This window comes from Perca fluviatilis, chromosome 4, assembly GCF_010015445.1.
Source record: "Perca fluviatilis chromosome 4, GENO_Pfluv_1.0, whole genome shotgun sequence".
Taxonomy (NCBI): domain Eukaryota; kingdom Metazoa; phylum Chordata; class Actinopteri; order Perciformes; family Percidae; genus Perca; species Perca fluviatilis.
In genome coordinates this window covers 41,749,128-41,772,664 of record NC_053115.1, presented here as the reverse complement: position 1 = coordinate 41,772,664, position 23,537 = coordinate 41,749,128, and the positions used below count along the sequence as shown (strand labels likewise).

General features: G+C 42.7%; 1 protein-coding gene across 1 annotated transcript; it reads right to left on the bottom strand.

Moving 5' to 3' along the window:
- Positions 1-4,351: 4,351 nt before the first annotated feature.
- On the bottom strand, positions 4,352-21,615 carry LOC120557139 (ubiquinol-cytochrome-c reductase complex assembly factor 1-like). The gene is given in 9 exon segments (XM_039797172.1): positions 4,352-4,388; positions 8,959-9,012; positions 9,014-9,078; positions 11,269-11,382; positions 11,502-11,582; positions 17,333-17,441; positions 17,841-17,898; positions 18,433-18,505; positions 21,485-21,615. Coding segments are annotated over 9 exon segments (627 nt in total). The 5' UTR covers positions 21,521-21,615.
- Positions 21,616-23,537: the final 1,922 nt, after the last annotated feature.

Sequence of the window (23,537 nt, the reverse complement as noted above, 5' to 3'; positions counted from 1 at the left end):
ATTTCAGTAGTTTTATTATGTGACTCATTATAAGCCAATTCCTGATGTGTTACTTACCTTAACTAAGTAAAATTGTTGCCTGAACTTAACTAGTTCCATTTCACAATGTTTACTATGTGTTTAAAACTGCACCAGTTACGTTAAATAGACCGGTTGCTCACAAATGATGTTTTTGGGAGTCTTTGGGAATCAACCTATAATGTTGTTTAGTTATAAGGATGTATTGCATTCAGTCCAGCCAATAGAGGCTAGATGGATAGCCCTAATGTTTATCACTGAGGCTACTTGCACAGTGGCATACAGTCTCATTTAAATAAAAAACAGATCAGTCAACATCAAATGTGTTTTTTAATTATGTTGAAGCATTCTTCTGTCCTAATTGAAACAACACAAATATAACAGGTTATAGTGGGACTTGTCATGCCCACTGCATTAACTTTGATAGAACTGGCACCAAAGCAACATTTGAATGCTGTCACAATGTCACTTCACTCGTTATAACTTCCTTGGTTATATCTGGCTACACTTGAGGCAGCTGCGGTATATTTATGTATTCTCAATTGCCTGGTGTTCAGTCTGTTGGAAACATCCATGTCCTTCGTAACTTGATTTAATTAAAAAGTGTAAATGCTTTAAGGTCCAGTTTGTATTTGATTTATAGCAACATTTTCATCCCCACAAAACTTGTGTATAACTCCTCACACAAAATAAATGAAAATCCATCCATCGGCACAACCACTTCCTGCTTTGAATACTTTATCAACAGAAAATATTTTTTCTTATTAAGACATAAATAAAAGTCAAAGATTTCAGTTCCTGACAAACTATTCCCCACATTGTGTGTATGTTTTTGGCTTTGTCCTGTTTCTGAGGAGGATTCTGGGAAGTTTTTCTTTATTTAAGTAGCTTATAAAACACATATAATGCACATGAAGGAACAATCTGAAATCATTACATGTGGGTTGTAGTTGAATAGCAAACTTTACAGTTTTTTGGATTGCTTAAGCATGATTTTCAAAACAGGGCCCCGGTTTTCAAAACACTACACACATTTTACGCAAACCAACACACCCAATTAGCAAAACACTACAGATCCTTTGCATAATTAAACACTCTTGTAAAAACTATACACTTCTGTTTAAAAACCACACTTTGTTACCATATGAAACACACACGTTTCATATACTATACTCTGTTTGCACGAGTTACACTCTTCTGTGATAAACCTAAAAACACTTTCAGCACTTCTACTTCCCTATGATTAGAGTAGGCTACCATCAACAAAGTACAAATATAATGTAAATTCACCAAACACTACACAAGACCAATGTTGCAGACTGAAGAAACTCATTTATTTCTCAACATGCCCAAAATGTTGACATGGAAATTCATAATACTGTAACAAAATGTCACTTTATGTATTGTACTGTAAGTTTACTGTAAAAAAATAAAAAATAAAAACTAGACATTGTCTCTTCGCCTAGCTGGATCTGGCCAGAGAATTTCATCAACATCGGAGGCAATGTTGTCATTAGCAAGACAGCTTGGAAAGAAAGGTCTTGAATGCACGAATCCATCCTTGCATTGCTGCTACCTCCATCTGGTCCCAGGCCTCCTCCATGGCTCGGATGAGGGTTACCTCAGCCTGGAGACGGAGATCATATACTAATATATATTCCACCGCCATGCCGAGAAAAACTCTTCTCTAGGGTTGGCGAATGGAGAGTATGGAGGAAGATATAGGACGGTGAAGCGGTAGGTTGCTGAAACCAGTTCTGAACCAGAGCAGAGCGGTGGAAAGACACATTGCCCGAGACAACAATGTATTGCATATGATCGATTTGATTTGCTGCGGTTATGTTGTGCAATTGGTCCAAGAATGTAAGTATGAGTGCTGTGTTGTAAGGGCCCATATGGGCATGGCGGTGGAGGACCCCATTCTGTGTAATGGCTGCACAGAGTGTTATATTACCCCACGTTGCCCTGGGACATGGACTATAGCCCTGTGGCCAATGATGTTTCTTTCCCTCCTTCGGTTCTCGTCAGGTTGAACCCAGCCTCATCATCGTAAATGAACTCATTCTGGATCTCCTCTCCATCCATTCGTAAAACTCTCTGAAGAACAGTGTCAGGCAAAATTGTGTAGTTCAGTGTAGATGTAGTATACATATTACAATACAGTAAAAGATTATGAGACAGTATGCAAGATCACACCGGCTTAAAGTGAATACATACCTCTGCATAATCATGCTGCAGTCGTTCACCCTTTCGAGTAGCGTACGAAAGGCACTCCGATAAATTTGCTTCATTTGAATATGTTTTTTTTAGGATGCGTGCCAGTGTTGATGTTGAGACCTGATGGATATCGTTGAAACTGGCGTGGTTATTGACAATGTTAGTTTGGAGCTGATTGAGTGTTATAGCATTGTTTGCCAAAACCATGTTTACTATCTCCCTCTCTTGCTGTTCTGTGAACATAGGAGGCCTTCCCCTTTGGTTCCCGACCCTCAATCCTATGTAGACAACAAAAAAGTATACAACAGTACAGTATTTTCACAGGAAAAGGTAACAGAAGTGCGATAGTGCACAGAATACAGTACTGTAAGCAGTTACTGAAACCGTGCAGATGTTTTTGATATGATGATATTTTCACAATACCTATTTTCCAGTCAAAATGTTCTTATCACACTTGCCACTGTGTATCGGCTTAGATTTGGCTGTCCAGCCTCCGACAGAGTCAGGCCGTGGTCGACAACGTGGTCAACTAGTGTTGGGCGGATCTCATTTGTCAGATTCGGTCCCTCTTTGAGCACCTTCTTGTCTTCCTCTTCCTCTTCCTCTTCCTCTTCCTCTACCTCTACCTCTACCTCCAGCATGGCCTCCATATTTTCCTCTGTTGATTCCTCTTCCTCCTCTTCTTCCTCCTCCCTGTCCTCCTCCTCCTCCTTGTCCTCCTCCTCGTCTTACTCTTTCTCTGACTCTTTCCATTGTGCTTGAAGACCGATGAACTCACCTGCTGCTTTTTATAGTGCTTACACACCTGATTGTTGTGTCTACAATTAAGCAAACAAGTGTTTGCACACCCTGATGACTGTGTTGAACCAATTGGTTGGCCGGTGCGGTAATTTGACAGTCAGTGCTTTGGTATTGCAAGGAAGTGACTTCATGATAGATTTTGTTGTGTAATGTATGTTAAGTGTGTTTAGTGTTTTGCAAATCACTGTGTGTAGAGTTTTGCAACAAGTGTGAGGTTGACAATGTGCTTATAGTTGTGCAAATATGGGCTGATGTTTTGCTTCTTGAGTGTAAGATTTTGTTAATAGTGTACTACTTTTTAATTTAAGTGTGTAAGCAATCAAAAAACTGTAAGATCAATTTCCAAAAGATGATTTTTTATTTATTCAATCAATCAATCAATCAATCAATCAATCAATCAATCAATCAATCAATCAATCAATCATTTATTTATATAACACTTTACAGTAACCAACATGTATCCAAAGTGCTTCACATCAGAAACAAAGACTAAAACACACATCATATAACATATCATACAATAAAAGAATGAAACATAGAAAACAGTAAAATCAGAAAAGGTTACATAGAACAGGAGGAGGAGAGGGACATTGTCACACCACTACGATATTAAAGTCAGACTAAACAGTTACGTTTTCAGTTTAGACCTAAAAAGCGCTACATCTGTAGTCGTCTGAATATCAGGGGTAACTTGTTCCAGAGTCTCGGGGCAGCAACTGCAAAAGCCTGATCACCCCACCGTTTATACCTAGACCTTGGGACTTCGAAAACCAGCTGATTTGAGGACCGCGCAGGCCCGGTTGTTACTCACAGAGGGTTAAAATCTCGGACAAATACTCGGGGGCCAGACCATTTAAGGCCTTAAAACAAACAATAAAATCTTAAAATCGATTCTAAAACGCACAGGGAGCCAATGTAGGGTGTAGAGAACAGGAGTGACGTTGGCGGCGTCTAGATGTATTTGTTAAAAGCGAGCAGCAGCATTTTGCACAAGTTGAAGTCGTGAGATGGAGGTTTGATTCCGACCAACATAAAGACCATTACAGTAATCCAACCTTGAACTAATAAAAGCATGAATAGCCTTTTCTAGATCATGCCTGTTAAGGAAGGGCTTAACTTTAGCCAGGAGACGAAGTTGGAAAAGCTAATTTTAACAACATTGCTGATTTGCTTATCAAATTTCATGTTACAATCAAAAGTAACCGCCAGGATTTTTTGACAACTGGCTTAAGGTATGAAGCAAGGGGCTCCCAAACTCAAAGCTTGACCGTTTGGCATACCTGAAGGACTAAAGATGATACACTCAGTTTTAGCTTCATTCAAATGAAGGTGGTGGAACACTGATCTCAAACCTGATGGGGAAGTGAGTGAAGAGAAGAAAAAAGACAGAATCACATAATAACAAGTCTATAAAAGTGTGTTTGAAGAGGTGATGTAAAAGAAGTCACTGATTGAGCCTTATCTCTCCTGATGGAGGAACTACTACAGTAATTACAGCCTCTACTACTGGGTGAACCTCATCTATGATGTCTAGTCTCCGGATGTTTATTTTCTCAATAAAGTTCACCTAATACATAAAAAAGATTGTTTCTCCACTGAAGTATTTTTCTAAGTACTTTTATGGTTCATGTGTGTCGGTGTGTGTTTGTGTGTGAGTGTGAATGTGTGTGTGCGTTTGTGTGTGTCGGTGTGTGTGTGTATGTATGTATGTATGTATGTGTGTGTGTGTGTGTGTGTGTGTTGGTGTATATGTGTTTGTGTGTGTCTGTGTGTCAGTGTGTGTTGGTGTATATGTGTTTGTGTTTGTTGGTGTTTGTGTTTGTGTGTGTGTGTGAGCATGACCAAGTCTCACAGCTGCTCCATCATTATCAGCTGGCTGGTGGACTAAAGCGTGGCGTGTGGCGCCCTCTGGAGGCCTGATGTAGACACTAACTGCTCAGAGGTCCATCCATCCCATCAGAAAACTCACTCATACTATTACTGTCAAGTCCTACTCTTGTTCACCATCCAAAGGACACAGGGACAACTCAAATTTCCAACTCAATCACTTTTATTTTGCTTGTGCTTTGTCAGTTGATTGGTCTGTTCAGTGATTTAGGTTGTAAACCTTTAAAGACAGAGAACAGAATGTTAACATCTCTAGGATTCAGCTCAACAATTACACTTTCATTTTAATACAAACCAAGTGATTCTGAAGTGAAGTCTGGTTGTATAAAGTACTTTATTTTCACTAGAACTCCATCCATAAGTACCACAGTGACATAATCTACTATTTTAGTCATATGTTTCATTCACTTTCTGCAATAAACGAAGCCTAAAAGCAAAGTCCTAAGGTGGGAAACTTTGGGACAAAATCATATCAAATGGTGGTCTGTGGTCTAATTTGTGTCACTTTTTAAAATTCCATCCATAAGTAGTCTCGCTTTGCCAGACCTTTCTCCACAGCGCTGCAAAGAAGGTCTCACTAGTCCACACAGCATTCTGGGATGGGAGAAAACGTGCTCTGGTTTATTGGCATTTCTTTAAACCAATCACAACCATCTTGGGCGGTGTTCAGCTCGGACGAGCCACGGTGCCTCTGCTAAATAGTCTCAGGAAGGAACTGGTTTTGGTGGAACATGTGGACGTTCAAAAGTAGTTTTAGTCTTGCAACAACGAAAACTCTCCAAAAAGATTGGACAGATAGTCTAGCTAGCTGTCTGGATTTCCGCAGAGATCTGAGGAGCGTTATAACCACAGTCCCTCACAAATCAGCCGGAGGTTAGAACCCCAACACAGAGACAGAGAAGGAGGAACGGACATCCAGCCGAAAATGGCGGACGGACATCCGGCAGAATTACCAGCCACCCTCGGAAAAATCCCGAGTGAAGACAAGTATTTAGTGCCATTTTAAGTTGTTTTGTTTTATTTAATTTTGGTCTCAATACCAATAGCGTCAGGAAGAAAAATAAGACCAAGGTAACGTGTGTATAAGAGGGCAGTCCTGTGCCGAGGTAGAATTTCACGTTGCCATCTGGATCTCGCTTCAAACTCCCAAAATTCAGAACCAACAGAACACTTCGTTGCCTGCAGCCATTCTACTTCTTAATTTTATAAAGAACCATAGAGAACGTATTGACTTACTATTTATTGATTGTTTACTTTTTATTGTTGATGAACTATGCCTGCAAGGTAGGCAATCTCTGTATTGTGTGTATGATTGTGTGTGATTTGTACTATACTATCTGCTGCACAACAAATTGCCCCATTGGGGACAAATAAAGTAACTTGAACTTGAGACGCTATTGGTAAGTGGGCATTTTGTTTATATTCTGGGAATTCTGAAACCAAATGATTCATTTAAGAAAGAAGTAAAAAGCGCATTTCATTTCTGGTCTGGCTTTGTTTTCAGAGGGAGATGATGTCTTATGAAGTTGTAGCAACGTAGTTGCTCAACCTGGTCCATTTTTTTTAAACTGCCGTTTGTTTGCTTAGGTTCAATATGATGCGGTAAAATATTGATTTATATTAAATTATTCAAAGACTAAGTTTGCTTCTGATTGTTTATTTAGATGTTAACGCAAATTATTACTTTTCAGCAATGAGCTAATTGTGTGCGTTTTCCCTATTTTTTTCTATTTAAAGGTTTTCAACCTACTGACCTACCTACAAACTGCTCCTATATATCTGTGAAAATTAAATAAACCTGGAGAAGTGAGTTGTCATCATGTCCTCTGTCGTCATCAACTTATTTTCAAGTTTGAGCCAGTCACTGATAAAAACAAAACACCCAGATAACTTGACATAGACTAATTCATAAGCAACATTTTTCATAGTATTTTGGTCATATGTGTCATTCACTTTTGTAATAAAATATCTAAAAGCAAAGTCCTAAAGGTTGGGGAAACTTGGGACAAAAATCCATCCATGGTGGTCTGTGGTCTAATTTGTGTCAGTTTGGGGTCCTTGACGTGAAAACGTTTGGGAACTACTGAGCTAGGAGCCGAGCTGCATCTGGGAACACACCTTTAACCCGTCAACGTTTTTTTAAACTTTTTCATCAAACCGGCCGGCATGGGTATGTACCATCAGTGCTTTAACCCTCATGTTGTCCTCGGGTCAAATTTGTCCCATTTTCATAAAGTTTCTACATCAGAACATTTGGGTTTTCTTTCAAACAAATGGTCCCAAAACATAACATGGCTGGTTCACTACAACACTCTAAACAAGTAAAAAAAATTATCAGTTCATTAGTTTCATTGAATTTGGGTGTATTAGTAAATTGTATAGCATTTGAAGAAAAAACAATTGTTTAAAGAACTTTGAAAAAGTGACAAAAGTCCCAAAAAGTGACAAATGTTAAAAAGTGACACAAATGTTAAAAAGTGACACATTTTTAAAAAGTGCAAAATGTAAAAAGAAAGTGACACAAATGTTAAAAAGTAAAAATGTCAAAAAGTAACCAATTGTAAAAATAAAATTGGGAAAAACCCCACAAAAAAAGGCTCAGAATAAGTCGAAAACGCGTTGAAAAAGTGACAAAAACATCGGGGAAAGTCACAAAGTGTCGATAAGATTTTTACATTAAAGGTTTTTTCCATCTCAAATTTTGACTCAGAAAAACTAAGCCGCAAGTTGCGGGCGGAAGACAACACAAGGGATAAACATTTGGGAGGATCGGTCATGTGATCATGTTTGAAGTCAGCGAGCTTTCAGCCCCTTCTGTCCCAGAAAGAACAAGAACAAACCACGCACTCAGCCGTTTACACGTTCTAGTTAACATTTTATTAATTCACTTTTTAAAAACAGAAGAAAATAAATCCCATTTGTTTTGTGGACGCAGTGATGAACTGGAAGTTCAGCTTCCTGTTTGGGTCTGAGAGCATCATGGGAGGAGAGAGCCACCCACGGAGGTATTGTAACTACAGACTGCTGACGGAGAGAGATCTGTTTCTTAGAACCATTATTGTTCATGTCACCTGACCTCACTTATTCAAAGAGAAACTTTATTTAACGCACACAGTGACAGAAGTCTCAGCAGCGGAAGAGTGTAAACATGGAGGCTTATAGAAAATATTTTATAAATACAGAGAGTGTTGCATTCGTGAAAAAAAAAAAAAACAGAAAAATATAAATACAGTCTTGTTTTTTTTTACACTTTTGATCTTTTCCCTCGACAGTTTAGAGTTTGCAGTGAGGAAGAGACAGAGGCTCTCAAAACCAACCATGGAGGAAGATGACGCGACACCATCTCCTGGTTTTACACCGGCTAGTTTCATTGATTGATGTACGAGAAGGGTGTGTGTGTGTGTGTGTGTCTGTGTGTGTGTGTGTGGGTTTTGCCCATAGCAGTCTGTCTGTCTGTCTGTCTGTCTGTCTGTCTGTCTGTAACATAATCCTGCCTGTACTGAGCGTCCAGAGACAGAAGATGAAGGTAAGAAGGAGAGGAAGAAGTTGTGAGAGAAAAAAAAGAAAATACAGGAGAGGATGAGAACGCGCGCGACAACGGATCTCATGTCCAATTCAAAATATGATAGAGAGGAGATATAGACATAGATAGCTTGGTAAATGTGAATATTTTCTAGTTTCTTCACTCCAAACGTGACAGTAAACTGAACGGATTACATCATCTTGGGCTTTGGGAAACACCGCTTTACATTTTTCTCTGTTTTCAGGACATTTTGGAGACCAAACAACGCCTCCATTCATCCAGGAAAAGAATCCAGAGATGAATGGACGATGAACATCATGGTGGGCTGCGGCCCTAAGACGGGACATGATTACAGGTCTGAGAGACGACCAAAGAGACACCGAGAAGGTGACGGGGAGGGGGAGGAGGGGGGTTGGGGGGGGCGCCAGGGGGGGGGGGGGGGGGGGGGGGCCCCCCCTGGTTCAAGGGGGGGGGGTGGGGGGGGGGGGGGGGGGGGGGGCCCCTGGGCGCGCGGTTGTCGTTGTGGCGTCGCCACCTTCAGGATGCTCTGCGCGTTCTCCTCCACCAGGGCGCAACTTGACCTCGCCGGTCAGCATCAGGTCCTTCCCGTCCAGGGCGTCGATGAACTGCATCTGCAACACGACAAAAACGGGCCACGTTGAGGCGCCGTTCTCACACACACACACACACACACACACACACACACACACACACACACACACACACACACACACACACACACACACACGGGCTGGCTCAGGCAGCAGCCACATTTTCATTCACTTACACACACACACACACACACACACACACACACACACACACAAACACACACACACACACACACACACACACACACACACACGCAGGTCTTTCCTTTCCGTTGAATGTTGACGGTTGCGTGTGTTTAGGCTGCAGGCTCAACACGCCGACACACACATACAAACAAACACAAAACACACACACACAACACACACAACAGGCCTGCAGCGAAAAGTTGAGACCCACTCAACTTGTGGAGAAACGTAGCCCTGTGTCACGCTGCGGTGGCCAGTCACGTGAGCGTGGATCAGACTTGGCGGTGTGTTTGGAGGCGGTGTGAGAGTCCCGTACAGGAAACAGGAAACATCACTGCCTCTATCGCTGCCACAAGAAGGTTTAAAAACCCCAAACACAAGCTCTGAACTGCCCACTTTTTTTTTTCTCTCTTTTCCTGTGAAATGAAGCTGCCTTCAAGTGCGGTCGGAAAACGCGTTGAAATCTATTAACGGTCTGGGAAGCGGACGGAAATATAAACAGTCCTTCCAGAAAAATGCAGAGTTTTTGGTGATTGTTGCGAGCAAAAGTCCTTGATTATGCGCACGTGTTTTCTTAAAAATGCGATGGAATATGCGGGTATTTATGTCAATTTTATGCAATGATGCGGTAACTTGCAAAACCGTGGTTTGATGAAAAGAGAAAAAAAAGTGATTCCCCAACAACCTGCTTTTCGATGATGTTCACGCCGCTGCGTAATTACGTCACTTCATAACGTTCCCATGGCAACGGGGAAAATGGCTGCTCTTGTGTGAAGTACACGCAACATTTTTCAACTTTCTGCTTAGATATATTTGGTACGGGATTTTTTCCAACGAAAATGCGGGGATTATAAAATCATGCAAGCCCCCGCATATTTTGCGTGTGGAAATCGGGCAATTTATGAGGTGAAAGTGTGCCTTATTTGAAAAAATGCACCCCTCGCATGAATATGCGGACTTTGGCTGATTATGCACTGAATAATGCGATCGCATAATCACGTTTTTCTGAGGGACTGTATAAAGGTAAACGGGCCAGTGGGGGATATTTTATTTTCCGGGCTTACGTTGAACACTGCAAAGGGGTGTGTGTGTGGAGTGTAAATGTGTGCGTGTTGTGTGTGTGGCGGTGCGTGGCTGCTGGTGTTGGGTTGTGTGTGCTTGTATGTTTGGCGTCTCTGTGTGTAAGCGCTATGCGTGTGTTATTTGCGTGTGTGTGTGTGTGTGTGTGTGTGTCGTGCGGTTCGTCCGATACAGCGGTGGCTTGTTCTCTCCGGCACGCTGCTTCTGGGCTCATGAGAGATTAAGCAAAGCGAAACGAAGATGAAACAGACGGCTGACGTGGATATCAGAAGCACAGGGAGCAAAGAGGGGGAGCAGAGAGGGGAGGATGTGTAGGAAAGTGTGGAACAGAAATCGCAAAGAAGGGATGAAAGGAAGTGAGCGGACGCAGCCTGCAGGTGTTTTCTGAAAGAAGGAGAGTGTTTTCAATCTCACGGAGGGAAAGAAAATATACAGAGGAGGAAAAGGAGGAGGTGGGAGGTTAGTGGGTAAGGAAAAGTGCTCAGAGGGGGTGAGAGTGAGGCGGAAACGGGCAGAACAGAGTGTCGGGTTGTAGCAAACTCTCCAGATACTGACAGCTGACCTTTGGTCTCATATGGACCAGGATCAGATTGAAGAAGGATTCAGATCCTTTACTGAAAGGGTTACTTGTTGTTGTTGTTGTTTTCAACCTGGACCGGATGTTCCCAGGTTTCTTTATCTAAGTCGGCCTTCACCCCTGGGAGTACGAACCAGACATTACCCAGCAGCCCTAAGCAGGCAGACAGACAGACACACCCCACAGACACTGGGACAAACACACAAACACACACACACAGGGACAAAACACACACACAAAGAAACTGGGACAAAACACACACACACACAAAGACACACACACAGACATACACACACTGACACTGGGACAAACACACCGAGAGACACAACACACACACACTAACAGGACAACACAGAAGCTGAGCCCACCTGTTTGCGTACGTATTCCACCATGAGCTCCAGCTGTTTGGGGTCATCACACTGGCAATTGAACAGGTTTCTCCACAGAGCTGCTGCCAGCACGCAGTCGTCAGACAGGATTCCCTACACACACACACACACACACACACACACACACACACACACACACACAAAACAGTAAAACCAAAGGGATTCAGCTTCGCGATGGCTTCGCATCGAGTGCGTGTAAAACAAGTTTTCACCCTACCGTATCCAAATATCGCTACGGCAAAACGCGTCTCCGTCATGGCTTTCATTCCTTCCTTCCTATGGCTGGCATCAATCTATAAATGATAATATAAAGAGACAGAAAATCAAAGCTCCCATCCACTGCGGCGCTGGACTGACAAACCTCTTTTTTTTTTTTTTTTTTTTTTTTTTTTTTTTTTTTTTTTTTTTTTTTTTTTTTTTTTTTTTTTTTTTTTTTTTTTTTTTTTCTCTCTCTCTCTCTCTCTCTCTCTCTCTCTCTCTCTCTCTCTTCTCTCCAACACTGTGGTATGGAGAAATAACTGAGCATTTGGGCAATTATGCCACATTCAAATTCTGATTGCGCGTGAGCTATTTCATTTCCACAACACAAGAGCGTCGTGACGCCTCCTCTGAACTTAAAGGTGCCGTAGGTAGGATTATGAAGATCCAGGACTTAGCCAAAACATTTGAACATCGACAACTTCTCAGTCCCTCCCCGCTTTTCTGCTAAAGCCCAAAACGGTCTCCTAAGACCCCTCCCCCACAAGGGAGAATGAATGAGCATGAGCTGTGATTGACACGCAGTTAGACACCCCCCCCCCTGGATTGGTGCATCTGACAATATAAATGCCGATACCGATAGTTTGGAAAATGCCTAATATCGGCCAATAATATCGATCGGTTCTAGTGGCTAATGTTGGGATACATTTCCAAGTGGTCTGGCAGAGAGTTCCATAAATTTGCCCCTTTAACTGAAAAGGCAGTTTGGGCAAATGATGTTCCTCTGAAAGGGATACTACAATTTATTCTTAGCGCTGCTTGGGTGGTGGTTCTGGTACCACTTTTCTGTCTTGTCTTGTTGTTTTGCAAAGGGGTGGGGGAGCAGCGTTATTTAGGCAGTTGAAGACCAATTTAACAAAATGCAGTAGGGCTGCTCCGTCTTAGTCAATTAGTCGACTAATCGGTCGTTTTGGTCTTAGTCAACTTAGATTTCTTTAGTCCATTAGTCATGTTTTATGCTTTTTTACGCTGAAATGACTTATTTCCAAGAAACGTCGGAGCTCATCTCTGGTAAACACAAGAATTAAAGTGGTGCTTTTGCATGACTCTTTGGAGAAACTCAGATTTACAGATCTGTCGATTAAATCAACTAATCGATTAGTCCATACAATTGAATAAGTGTTAGTCGACTAAGAATTTCTTCAATCAGAGCACAGCCCTAAAATGCAGGGGAGATAAAATTAGCAAAACTTAAAATCTTATGTTTGCTTAGAATTTGGCAGTGATGGTACCTTATTCTCTTCTTGTCCAGGACTTTCAAGGCTCGGTTAGAAAGACACTCTATGGTCTTAACTTATGAATGGTGAGCTTGGGACCATGTGGTTAAGCCATACGATGTGTGTGAGAGAATCATAGAATTTATACAAATAAAAGCACAGTCAATTTGCCTTTAGTCTGCGGCCTAAAAGGTAAATTAGCTCTCCAGGACAACATTAGTCAAAGTGACATATGAAAGCATCAAACATGCATTTTAGATGAAGGAAATGAGAGAACATCCAGTTGTTTCTCGTCCCCGTTTTCTCAGCAACATTACATTGTACGTACGGGATGTAGTTCCCTACTCGGAAGTTACTGCAAACTATCTCTGTGATTGGGTCTTTATATTCTATTAAAACAGACAACAGGCACACCGTGAAACGAGGGATGATGGCGAGGTCGTTGTGGAGTGTGGTTGGTTTCAGCTGGTGTGCAGCGGTCATTATGAACGTGGAGAAAATGACCAATGTTTTTACTGTTCCCAACCACAATTAGCATGAAACCTAAGAGCCACTCCAATCACTGGTCCTGGGTGTGTGTGTTGTAAAAATACATGCTGCTGCTGATGTAGAGACACACACACACACACACACACACACACACACACACACACACACACACACACACACACACACACACACACACACAACACGTCAGGTCAGAGGTTAGGCTCTCTTTGTTATTACATCTTTTCTCTTACTTTTTTCTTCTTTTTAATCTACATTATTTACTTTAAATATTATTCCCTCTCTCTTTACTGGTTGTGTCAGACGGTTGGTCATGCTGGATCTGTGGTTGCTTTGGGCTGCAGCCAGGTTTTTTAGCTTCAATTAGAATAAATCAGAAAGAACTCTTGGAGAGCTGGAGTGAAGGTTCTGGGTTGGGTTTAAAATGATGAAGATTTGTCAATTCCGGTCACGTGTGCAGGCTTGTGCCAGCACAGGCGGATATAAGCAGCGTATGTACACATGTTCCGCGGCGCTACACATGACAAAAGTTCAAATGCGCAGCTGTGAAAAACACACACACACACACCACACACACACACACACACACACACACACACACACACACACACACACACACACACACACACACACACACACACACACACACACACACACACACACACACACACACACACAAAAAAAAACACACACACACACAGTGACCTAACAAACCACAATGTAATTCCTCATCTCTGACCTCTTTCTGTCACACAGCGCAAAATGAGCAAAACTAAAGACCTCGCAAATACATTAAGGCCCGCTGAACCTTGGCTCCAGTTCAACCATCCTACATGGTTAACATCATGGATCATGTAGATTTGGTTTTTCTAGTGTTTAGCTGCCACAAAGATTAAAATACATTTAAGGGCTGGAAATGTATGTTTTTACACGTTTATGCGTGACATTGTTGTTCATTACAAAAGCACCAAAATTATAAGTATCCAGACTCAAGTGACATGATTGGTTTTGAGTCGGGCATGAGTCATGACTCTGATAGTCTCTCATTGCCAGCTACATTGCCCTGTGGGGTAAAGTCTGGCTGAACCACAGACGCATTCTGGGACGGGAGGAAAAAAAAACCTGCTCTGGGTTGTTTGCATTTCTCTAAACCAATCACAATCATCTTGGGTGGCGCTAAGCTCTGGACGCAGCGATGGTGGCTCTGCTAAATAGTCTCAGGAAGGAACGTGTTTTGGTGGAACATTTGCACCCCGCAAAAGAAAACGCCACTTACAATATTAAATGAAGTTAACTGTTGACACAATCCAGTACTGTGAGCTATTTAAATGAGCTGATACATGGTTAAACCTCATTGGCTCTCACCAGTGTGTCCCTGTGTGTACTTTGTCCACAGCAATCCCACCAATCGGTCCCAAAACATACCAGTTAGAGAGGAAACGCCCTAAATATATTCTTTCTAAATCTTTACAATCATTCCCTGAAAGAACCAAGCAGGCCTGCCTTGTTGCACGATGAAAACTTTCTTCAGAACTTGACATTTTCAGCGTGAAGCTTGCTAGCTCGAAATTTGTGGTTTCCCGAAGCTAACAGAGTTCGAGAACGGCAACCCACAGAGAGCGGAGGGTGTATAGCTTCAGACAAGCCCCCCCCCCCCTCTTCTCTTCTCTGTTTCTCTTTATAGTCGTCAGATTCATCTACCGACCCTTATAGAGCTGGATCAGGTTTGCCTTGGACCAGCTCTTAGTTATGCAGTTATAGTTTGAGACTGCCGGGGGGACTTCCTTGGACACACTGAGCTCCTCTCCCCCCTCTCTTTTTCCATCTGTGTGCATCCATGTCCCAGTAATGCTTGTTACTAACTTTGCTTTAGTTTTCCTTGGATTGGGGTGGCATCTAAATCATAGTTGCAGCTACCGCTGACGCCCTGCTACATCCTGAACTGCAACAAATATTTGTTTCTAGCCATAGTTCCATTATCTTTATTGTTACTATAATTGCCACTTCTTCATTGTACCAACTGCTACAATTATTATGAATCATATTTCTTTATATCTATGTCTTTGTAGTTCTGTATATATCTGTATCTGTGTCTCTGTAGTTCTGTATATATCTGTAGCTGTGTCTCTGTAGTTCTGTATATATCTGTAGCAGTGTCTCTGTAGTTCTGTATATATCTGTAGCAGTGTCTCTGTAGTTCTGTATATATCTGTAGCAGTGTCTCTGTAGTTCTGTATATATCTGTAGAAGTGTCTCTGTGTCCCATACGGCAGCGGTAGATGGCCGTCCACCGAGAGCCTGGGTCTGTCTGAGGTTTCAGCCTAAAAGGAAGGTTTTCCTCACCATTGTCGCACCAAATGCATTGCTCTTGGGGGAATTGTTGGGTCTTTATAAATTATAGAGTGTGGTCCAAACCTATTCTATCTGTAAAGTGTTTTAAGATAACTCTTGTTATGATTCAATACTATAAATAAAATTGAAATATCCTGGAAATGTAGTTCCGTTGATCCAGACTATGGCTCGGAAGACTTTCGCCTTGACTAGACATCAAATTAACAAAAAGACTCCTGAATATCTTCTGTTGCTCATCTGGTTTTCAGGTTTTAAGAGAGCCGTGATCAAAAGTGATGCTGCCACTCAAAACTAACAGAGGGTCAGGTGGATAAAAATAACCACAGGATATAACGGTGTCGGCATATATCACACGTATGATTCATAAAGTAGCAATAGCAATGTTTTCAGAGGGCACTTTGATGTATTTTGACTATTATTTTTCAAATTTACAGTTACTGTCAACTTTGATAGTGAACTGCATCGAGTGTTCAGTGACGGTAAAATATTCTGACACGCAAACATCCACACGCTCACATACGCGCAGACACACACATGTGCGCACACACACACACACACAGACAAATACAAAGACAAATACACAGGTAACTAAAGTGTGTTTTCCCCTACGAACGTCTTTGAGACTTAATTCCAGGATAATTTAAGCATGAGAAGGTCTCTCTGAAAGCTACGAGCGAGCGGGGCCAAGATTTAAGTCTGTGATGTCAATGAGCGACACTTCCTGGAGCTGCTCCACTGAGAAAGAATAGAGGACCGACTCTGTGGACATGGTGACCGCAGCCAGGCGGCCTCCCCGGGGATCTGACTTCACTTTCTGCTCGACAACTGTTGGCACAATTATGCTGATGTGGACCTTTAAATCAACAAAAAAACCTGCATCCTATGTAGCATGCAGTGGCACGGATCAAACTTAACGCACGGTTGCATCAGCCGGCGGGAGCGATGTTTCTGAAATAATGAATATTTATTCAACAGAACGCCATTCAGTTGTTGTCAGACGGAGCAAAACTAAGCACGGCTAACGTTTGGAAGCGCTACCACCGGTCAGGGACCTGGAGTTGAAACGCTGAAAATAACCAGTCGCAAGTGTCACGTTTAACAGATGTGTTTGTGTGACGTGGTTTTGTTATATTAAGACAAACCTCTTTGTCAGAGTCAGATTTCAGCTGCTAAGATGAATCGATTTGTTGTCAACTATTAAATTAATTACCAACTATTTTGATAATCGATTACATCGGTTTGGAGTCATTTGTTTTACATAAAAACAGTCAAACTTCTCTGATTTCAGCTTGTTAAATGTGAATATTGTTCTAATTTCTTCTCTCCTCTGGGACAGGAAACTGAATATCTTTGAGTTGGGGACAAAACAAGACATTTGAGGATGTCATCTTGGGCATATTGGGAAACACTGAAAAGCATTTTTCACCATTTTCTGACATTTTAGAGACCAAATAACTCATCCATTCATCCAGAAAATAATACACAGTGATAATTGTTAGTTGCCACCCCAACACACACACACAAAGACACAACTACAACAACCCACACACACACACACCCCACACCGCACACGCGCCCACCCACCCACCCACACACAACTGCCCCCCCCACCTACACACACCTACCTACAACTACACACACACACACACACACACACACACACACACACACACACACACACACACACACACACACACACACACACTTACCCCCATAATTTTGCTCCTCTGCTCCACATCCTCCCACATGGAGTGGACGATGTAACGACACATGTACTTCCCTTCTCGGCCCTCCTGACGCATCCGCACCAAACACATCCTACCAGAGGAAACACACGGGGAGGAACCAGGATCCATGTAAAGAACCCAGCCGTTAAAGTGTGTATTAGAGCTGCAAAGATGAACCCATTAGTTGTCAACTATTAAAATTAATTACCAACTATTTTGATAATCGATTCATCGGTTTGAGTAATAAAAACTTCTCTGTTAAATGTGAATATTGTTCTAGTTTCTTCTCTCCTCTGTGACAGGAAACTGAATATCTTTGAGTTGTGGAACAAAACGAGACATTTGAAGACGTCATCTTGGGACTTTGGGAAACACTGATCCACATTTTTCACAATTTTCTGACAAACTAATTCATTCATCCAGAAAATAATCGACAATGAGAATAATCGATTAGCTGCAGTGTGTGTGTGTGTGTGTGTAAAAGACTCACCACACATGTAGCTGTGCTACCAAGAACCAAGAGTTGAGTGTGTCAGGGAGGGAGCACTCTGAAACAAACACACCCGCAGCGTTACACTCACATGTGTATTCTCCTCTTTGTTTCTACTCAACATGCTGGCTCTACTGTAGTGTCCAAGTGTCTGGGAGTCCTTTGAAAAGCACTATACAAACAGGATCTGATATTAGAGTATTGAAGGAAAAACAACAAAAAATGCATATTCAAATCTCATAATTTAAAATCCAACACCTACCAAACTGTGTGTGTGTGTGTGTGTGTGTGTGTGTGTTGTGTGTGTGTGTGTGTGTGTGTGTGTGTGTGTGTGTGTAGTGGGTGGTAGGGTTACCACACTACCACAAATGTTTGGGGCTGAGCTCCGATATTTCCGGAACCAGATGACACAGCTGAGACTATTTCAACCAATCAAATGAACACACTAACAGAGAGGAAGATCCCAGAGATGACAGAGAGGGAAGGCTTAATACGGGATCTTATTCATCGTCTGGTCTCAAATCCAACCATGCTCTGTTAAATGACTTGCTTCTTCACTGTGGCTATTGTTAACAGTTTCCTCTTCACTTACTGTCAAAGAACTCGTCATAATTGACTCTCTCCACGCAGCATGTGTACATGCGCAAGGCAGCAATCTTGATTTTCTGTGAAGACAAAAAAAGGGAGAAAAAAAAAATCAGTGGGTAGAGCAGGCACATATACTGAGAAATTCACTTTTGCTAGTTTGTCGGCAGAAAAAAAGGGGTTGACCAACAAAAACCTGGTCTAAAGTCAATAACATTGAAGCATTTCATTGTTATTTTAACAGAGCATTAGTAAAATGCTCTAGGAACCGCTGCACAGCGCCACACACTATTAACATTGTTACACACACAGGGGCGCTCGCGCGCATGCGTTATAAAGAATTACAAATAAAAATATTAGGGTGCAAATCCTCAATCATAACAGCAATACTGCCCAAGGTCCAAACGTGCCTGGCCTTTAAAGGGAATGGGAGATGATCTCTGATTGGTTTATTGCATGTTACGCCCAAAACACACCTCTGATTAATGAAGACACTAAGTACAACCCTTTAGAACCGAGGCCCGGCACACGGGAGCCTTTTTCCGGCGATCAAACTAGCAAAAGTGGATTCGTGCGCCCTAAACACACCTCGCCCAGGCGCCTCGCGGCTGTCGCGTAGATCCTTAAAATAGGGCCCGAAACTATAAAAGCCGATAAAATCCGAGATTTTAGGACGCTATTATTTGCAACAATGAATAAGCCGTGTGTGCCAGAACGGGCTGTTCTCTCCCGATGTCTTACTTTTAAATTCTCTTCTAATGGACATACATAGGTGTGATACAGTTCCAATTCAGAAAGCCAGTAATCCAGAAGGCAACACACAGCCCTGGGGCAGAAAGCGGAGGCATGAGGTCACAGGTTTGTTCACTGCTCATGCCAAAGCGTTGCCGAGCGGTGGGCCGGCACTCTGCAACATGTACGACGGCAACGCATTCCTCCGCTACACCACACCTCTTTGTTGGACACGACCTTGCACATAACCCAACCGTGGCGTGCCTGTGAATGTTTATGCTTTACTGATGTGTCGTTCTTGGCCATCCGCTGCAACGAGGGTGTGATGCAATGGGCGTGAGCAAAAAGAGCGATATTAACAGCACTTTTATGATTCAACGGCCATCCTGCCAGCAGCAATTTCCCTGATTATTAGAAGTGTTGACACTCAGTAGTCGGTTGGTTGTTAATAAATGACGCGATACAAAGTGCATTTCTTTCCGTAAGAACAGGAACTTCTGATGTGGTTCACAATCACCACAAAATACAAGTTAATAAGGTGTTTAAAGCAGTGAACTAAATCCACATAAGTTAACTTGACAAAACTATGCTCCCGGCGGCTTAGCTCAATCAAACTGCAGCCTTATCTGAACATTACATCCGCTCTGTCCATGTATTTGTTGTTGATTTGTGGATCAGAGCTACATTAAAATAATCAACTCAATTAAAATCTAATCTCTGCTGGGAGGTCGCGATCTTCTGTCCTCCTCTGACCCCCAGGCAGCGGCATACGCCTGCTTACGCAGCAACGCGCCTACGCTACCCTGCCTGCACACACACACACACGCTACGCTGCCACACACACACAGGATTGTAGCGGCTGCAGCAGGGGAAAAGTCACGTCACTAATAGCCACCTGGGTGAAACACATCCCTCCGTAGGGTCATGTTGTAAACTCAGATGGGTTCTGATTGGCGTCAATGTTTGTCTCTCCCGCCATATCACGATTTAAACTCCAATGGATTCTGACTGGCTGTCAATGTTTCTATCGTTTATCAAATGGCTCTGAAAGTGACTCACGATATCCGTCGCCACTGTAGTACCGTCGTAACAGTTGCGGTTATGAACTCCACTAGAACAATTTTAAAACCAGTGTTTCCCCTACCATTTGTTTTGGGGGCAGCCCGCCTCCCCAAAGCGACCCCCCACCCCTCTGAAATAATGACAAAACTATATAATTGTGCTATATCCATCTATCTATAAATTGCAGGAACGCCTGTCTGTCTGTCTGTGTGTGTGTTCGTTATCGCATCTCTACCACCGTTAGTCCGATGGATTTCAAACTTGACAGGTGTCTTGCTACTGGGACGCAGTAAGTGCAATGCCAAATTTGACGTTGTTTGGATTAGAAATGCAAAAGATATCGTTAAATATATATCGGTAAAAGAAGCACACATAGGCTTTTAGCTCCTGGCCACTCCTCCTCTCACACTGCACAGTGACTGAACTTTGGCAGCTAAAATGTGACATACACCTCAGACCCACAAACACGTGCAAAGTAGCACTACTTTGGACTGTCTTTGACTTTGAATAAACAAACGAAAATTCCCCGAATTGAAGGACTACAGAGGTTTTTTGTGGCAGACAGAGCATTGCAGCGTACGTTCCAAAACTTACGTCACACTATAATCAATGAAACTGGGCATGGCGAGTTAGCGCTATGCTCAGCGGAGATGCGCGCTCTACAAGCGTAAAAAACAGGACCGTCTTCTATTTATATATTTCCGCGAGGGTGTGTGTGCAGCCCTTTCACACAGAAATGGATCATAAAGTGTCTAGATGTCTTTTAAATGAAACTACCGATACACAGGAAACGTTAATGACTGTCAGTGAGCGTATCGGCAGTATGGTTTTGAGAGTTTGTTTTTATTTCCTCTAATAACAGCTGACAGTGGATTGACGTTTTCACAGCTCTGTGCCGGCTCCAAAAAACTGAAGAAACAACAATCCCAAAGCAAAAGCTCTCCGTCTCGCTGTGACTCACCCGATCCTACGCCGTGTGTGCGCAGCAGGTGTAGCCTCTTAAAAAGATACATTGCGCGGCACATACGCTCCGCAAACGGTCGGCATACGGTACGCGTTCAATGTAGCCTTGCCCCTATTTTCAACGGTTACTAAATAGTTGTGTGATGGCCCTCGACTCTCTGCTCCCCGTCTTTCATTAATACCTCTCGTTACCACCTCTTCCTAATTTTGCAATCTCGTTCCCTACCTATGTTCCTGCACTTCCCGATTCTTATTACTCACCACCCCGCCCGCGCCCCCCGTTCCATCCCACCATCACTCACCCATTTGTTGTATTTGAGAGGTCCGGTGAAGCCCATGGCCTCAATGAGTTTGGTGAAGGCCCCGACTTCTTCCTCCGTGTGCTGGGGCGTCTCTTTCACATTGCAGAGCTGGAGGGCGAGAAATGGGAAAAAAACAGTGAGGGCAGGATAAAAAAAAACAGGGGTGAGAGAGAAGATGTGAGAGGTAACAACAGACGAGGAAATGTAAGAACGAAAGGAGGACAGAAGAAAGGAGGGAGCGATGAGGGATAAAGAAAAGGATAAAGCCTGATGTAGGGTTCTGCATTGAATCTAGGCTGTAGGTACGGACACAACAGCTGTGGTAGTGTCACATTTGTCCCTACTTCTATCCTGGTTCTCCTTCGCCATGAACAACTTGAAATGAAGGAGAGGGTGAACTTCTCCTGCTCCAGCTTTATGACCGTGGGGAGACACTTTGGTTCTCCATCTTGCTCTGCTCCCGTAAACGATCCTTATGATTAGAGGCATTTTGAACAGGGTGGGAAATTAGCACCCGCCACCAGCCAATGGCCGGGTGACTTTGCCTTGTACGGATTGGATAGCTTTTGTCAAAGAATGCTGTTGCTAAGTAACATTAATGCACAATGGAGTCGAGTTAAGTTACTGCTAATGAATCCGAACGAATCCCCAACATTTCCAGTTTTGCTGCTTCATAATAAAAAACATTCAAATACCAAAATAACGGAGGACTTTTATTGTGAAAAACGTATAGGAAATGAAACCGTTCACAGCGGGGGGCTTTGACCGCGCATATTTCCATCAACTTCCGTCACTCCAAGTTTTCAGCTAGTCCGTGACGCCATGTAGCTAGCTAAACTGAGGTAGAGATAAAAGGAAATTATCGATAACAAAATGTGGTGACATATCCCGGTGTTAAGAAGCCCGTCGGGCGGAGCCAGCGAGTAGCTGTTGAGGGCAAAAAACGCGAAGGTATTTTTGAATAAGTGGCGCTGGTGATGATAAAGGGAAAACGAGGAAATCCAGTCCATGCACTGTACCTACGTCGAACCTATCGTTAGTCAGAAAATGCTAACAATTTGTTCGTTAGGGGAACAACTAACCTTAAATTAGAGGCAATAAAAGACCACCCGAGTTATCCAAGTCTATATAAAGTGCACTGCCATACAGTTGGCCGAAGACAGAGACCAGGAGCCGAGGTGTGTGGCAATAAAGGCTATCTGCTCCCATCACGATCGGCGCAGTTGGATCCGAATGAGAATTCTATTCAAGAAACGTCCATCGCGATTGTAAATTGAAACTGCCGCAAGCTTCTCCTGTGCTATCACGGTAATTCCTCTACTATCGTTGGTAAGTCTAGAGTGGTTATGACACAATCGTTAGCCTATTTTTACAGAAAAATGCTCTGAGACCATAGCATTGATTACAAGGTAATGGAGCCTTTTATAAAATTGTGAGCTGCTAGAACTAAACAATGGACAAATAGAGTCTTTAAGCGCTTCAGATGTAAAGTTATTAGCAGTCAAGTGGCGTAAAAAAAAATGGCGGTCCAGTGGAATGCTAACAGGAGGTGATACCTTTGTAGCAACAAAATGAAACCATCAGAGTTCGAGTTCTGAAGTGTGATCTGGTTAATCGCATTACTGGTCCATATGTGATTAGTAATCTGTTCTGTGAATGTATAAGCGATCAATTATACGTTGAGGATTTATGGTGGTGTTAAGTGGCTGGGGTATAACTGTAATGCTACCTGCTAATTCACATTCCTTTCATGGGTTTAGTTACTGTCTGCGATAGAATGCGAAAATCAACTGTTAGCTACTGGAGTGGTTATAGTGGCCTCCCTCAGCAAACCAAAGTCTCAGTCTGTAGGACAGTGGCTGAGGGGAACTAGGTCATTATCGATAATTAAGATCAAAGTGCCTCTTTTCTTTACTCTTCTTCTCTTTCTCCTCTTACTAACACACACACACACACACACACACACAAGGCTAGCCGCGTATTTCTCCGAGCTAGCACGCGGTAGGCTAGCTTCACACGTGGAGTCGGCATCACCTTGTACAGAGCTAACACA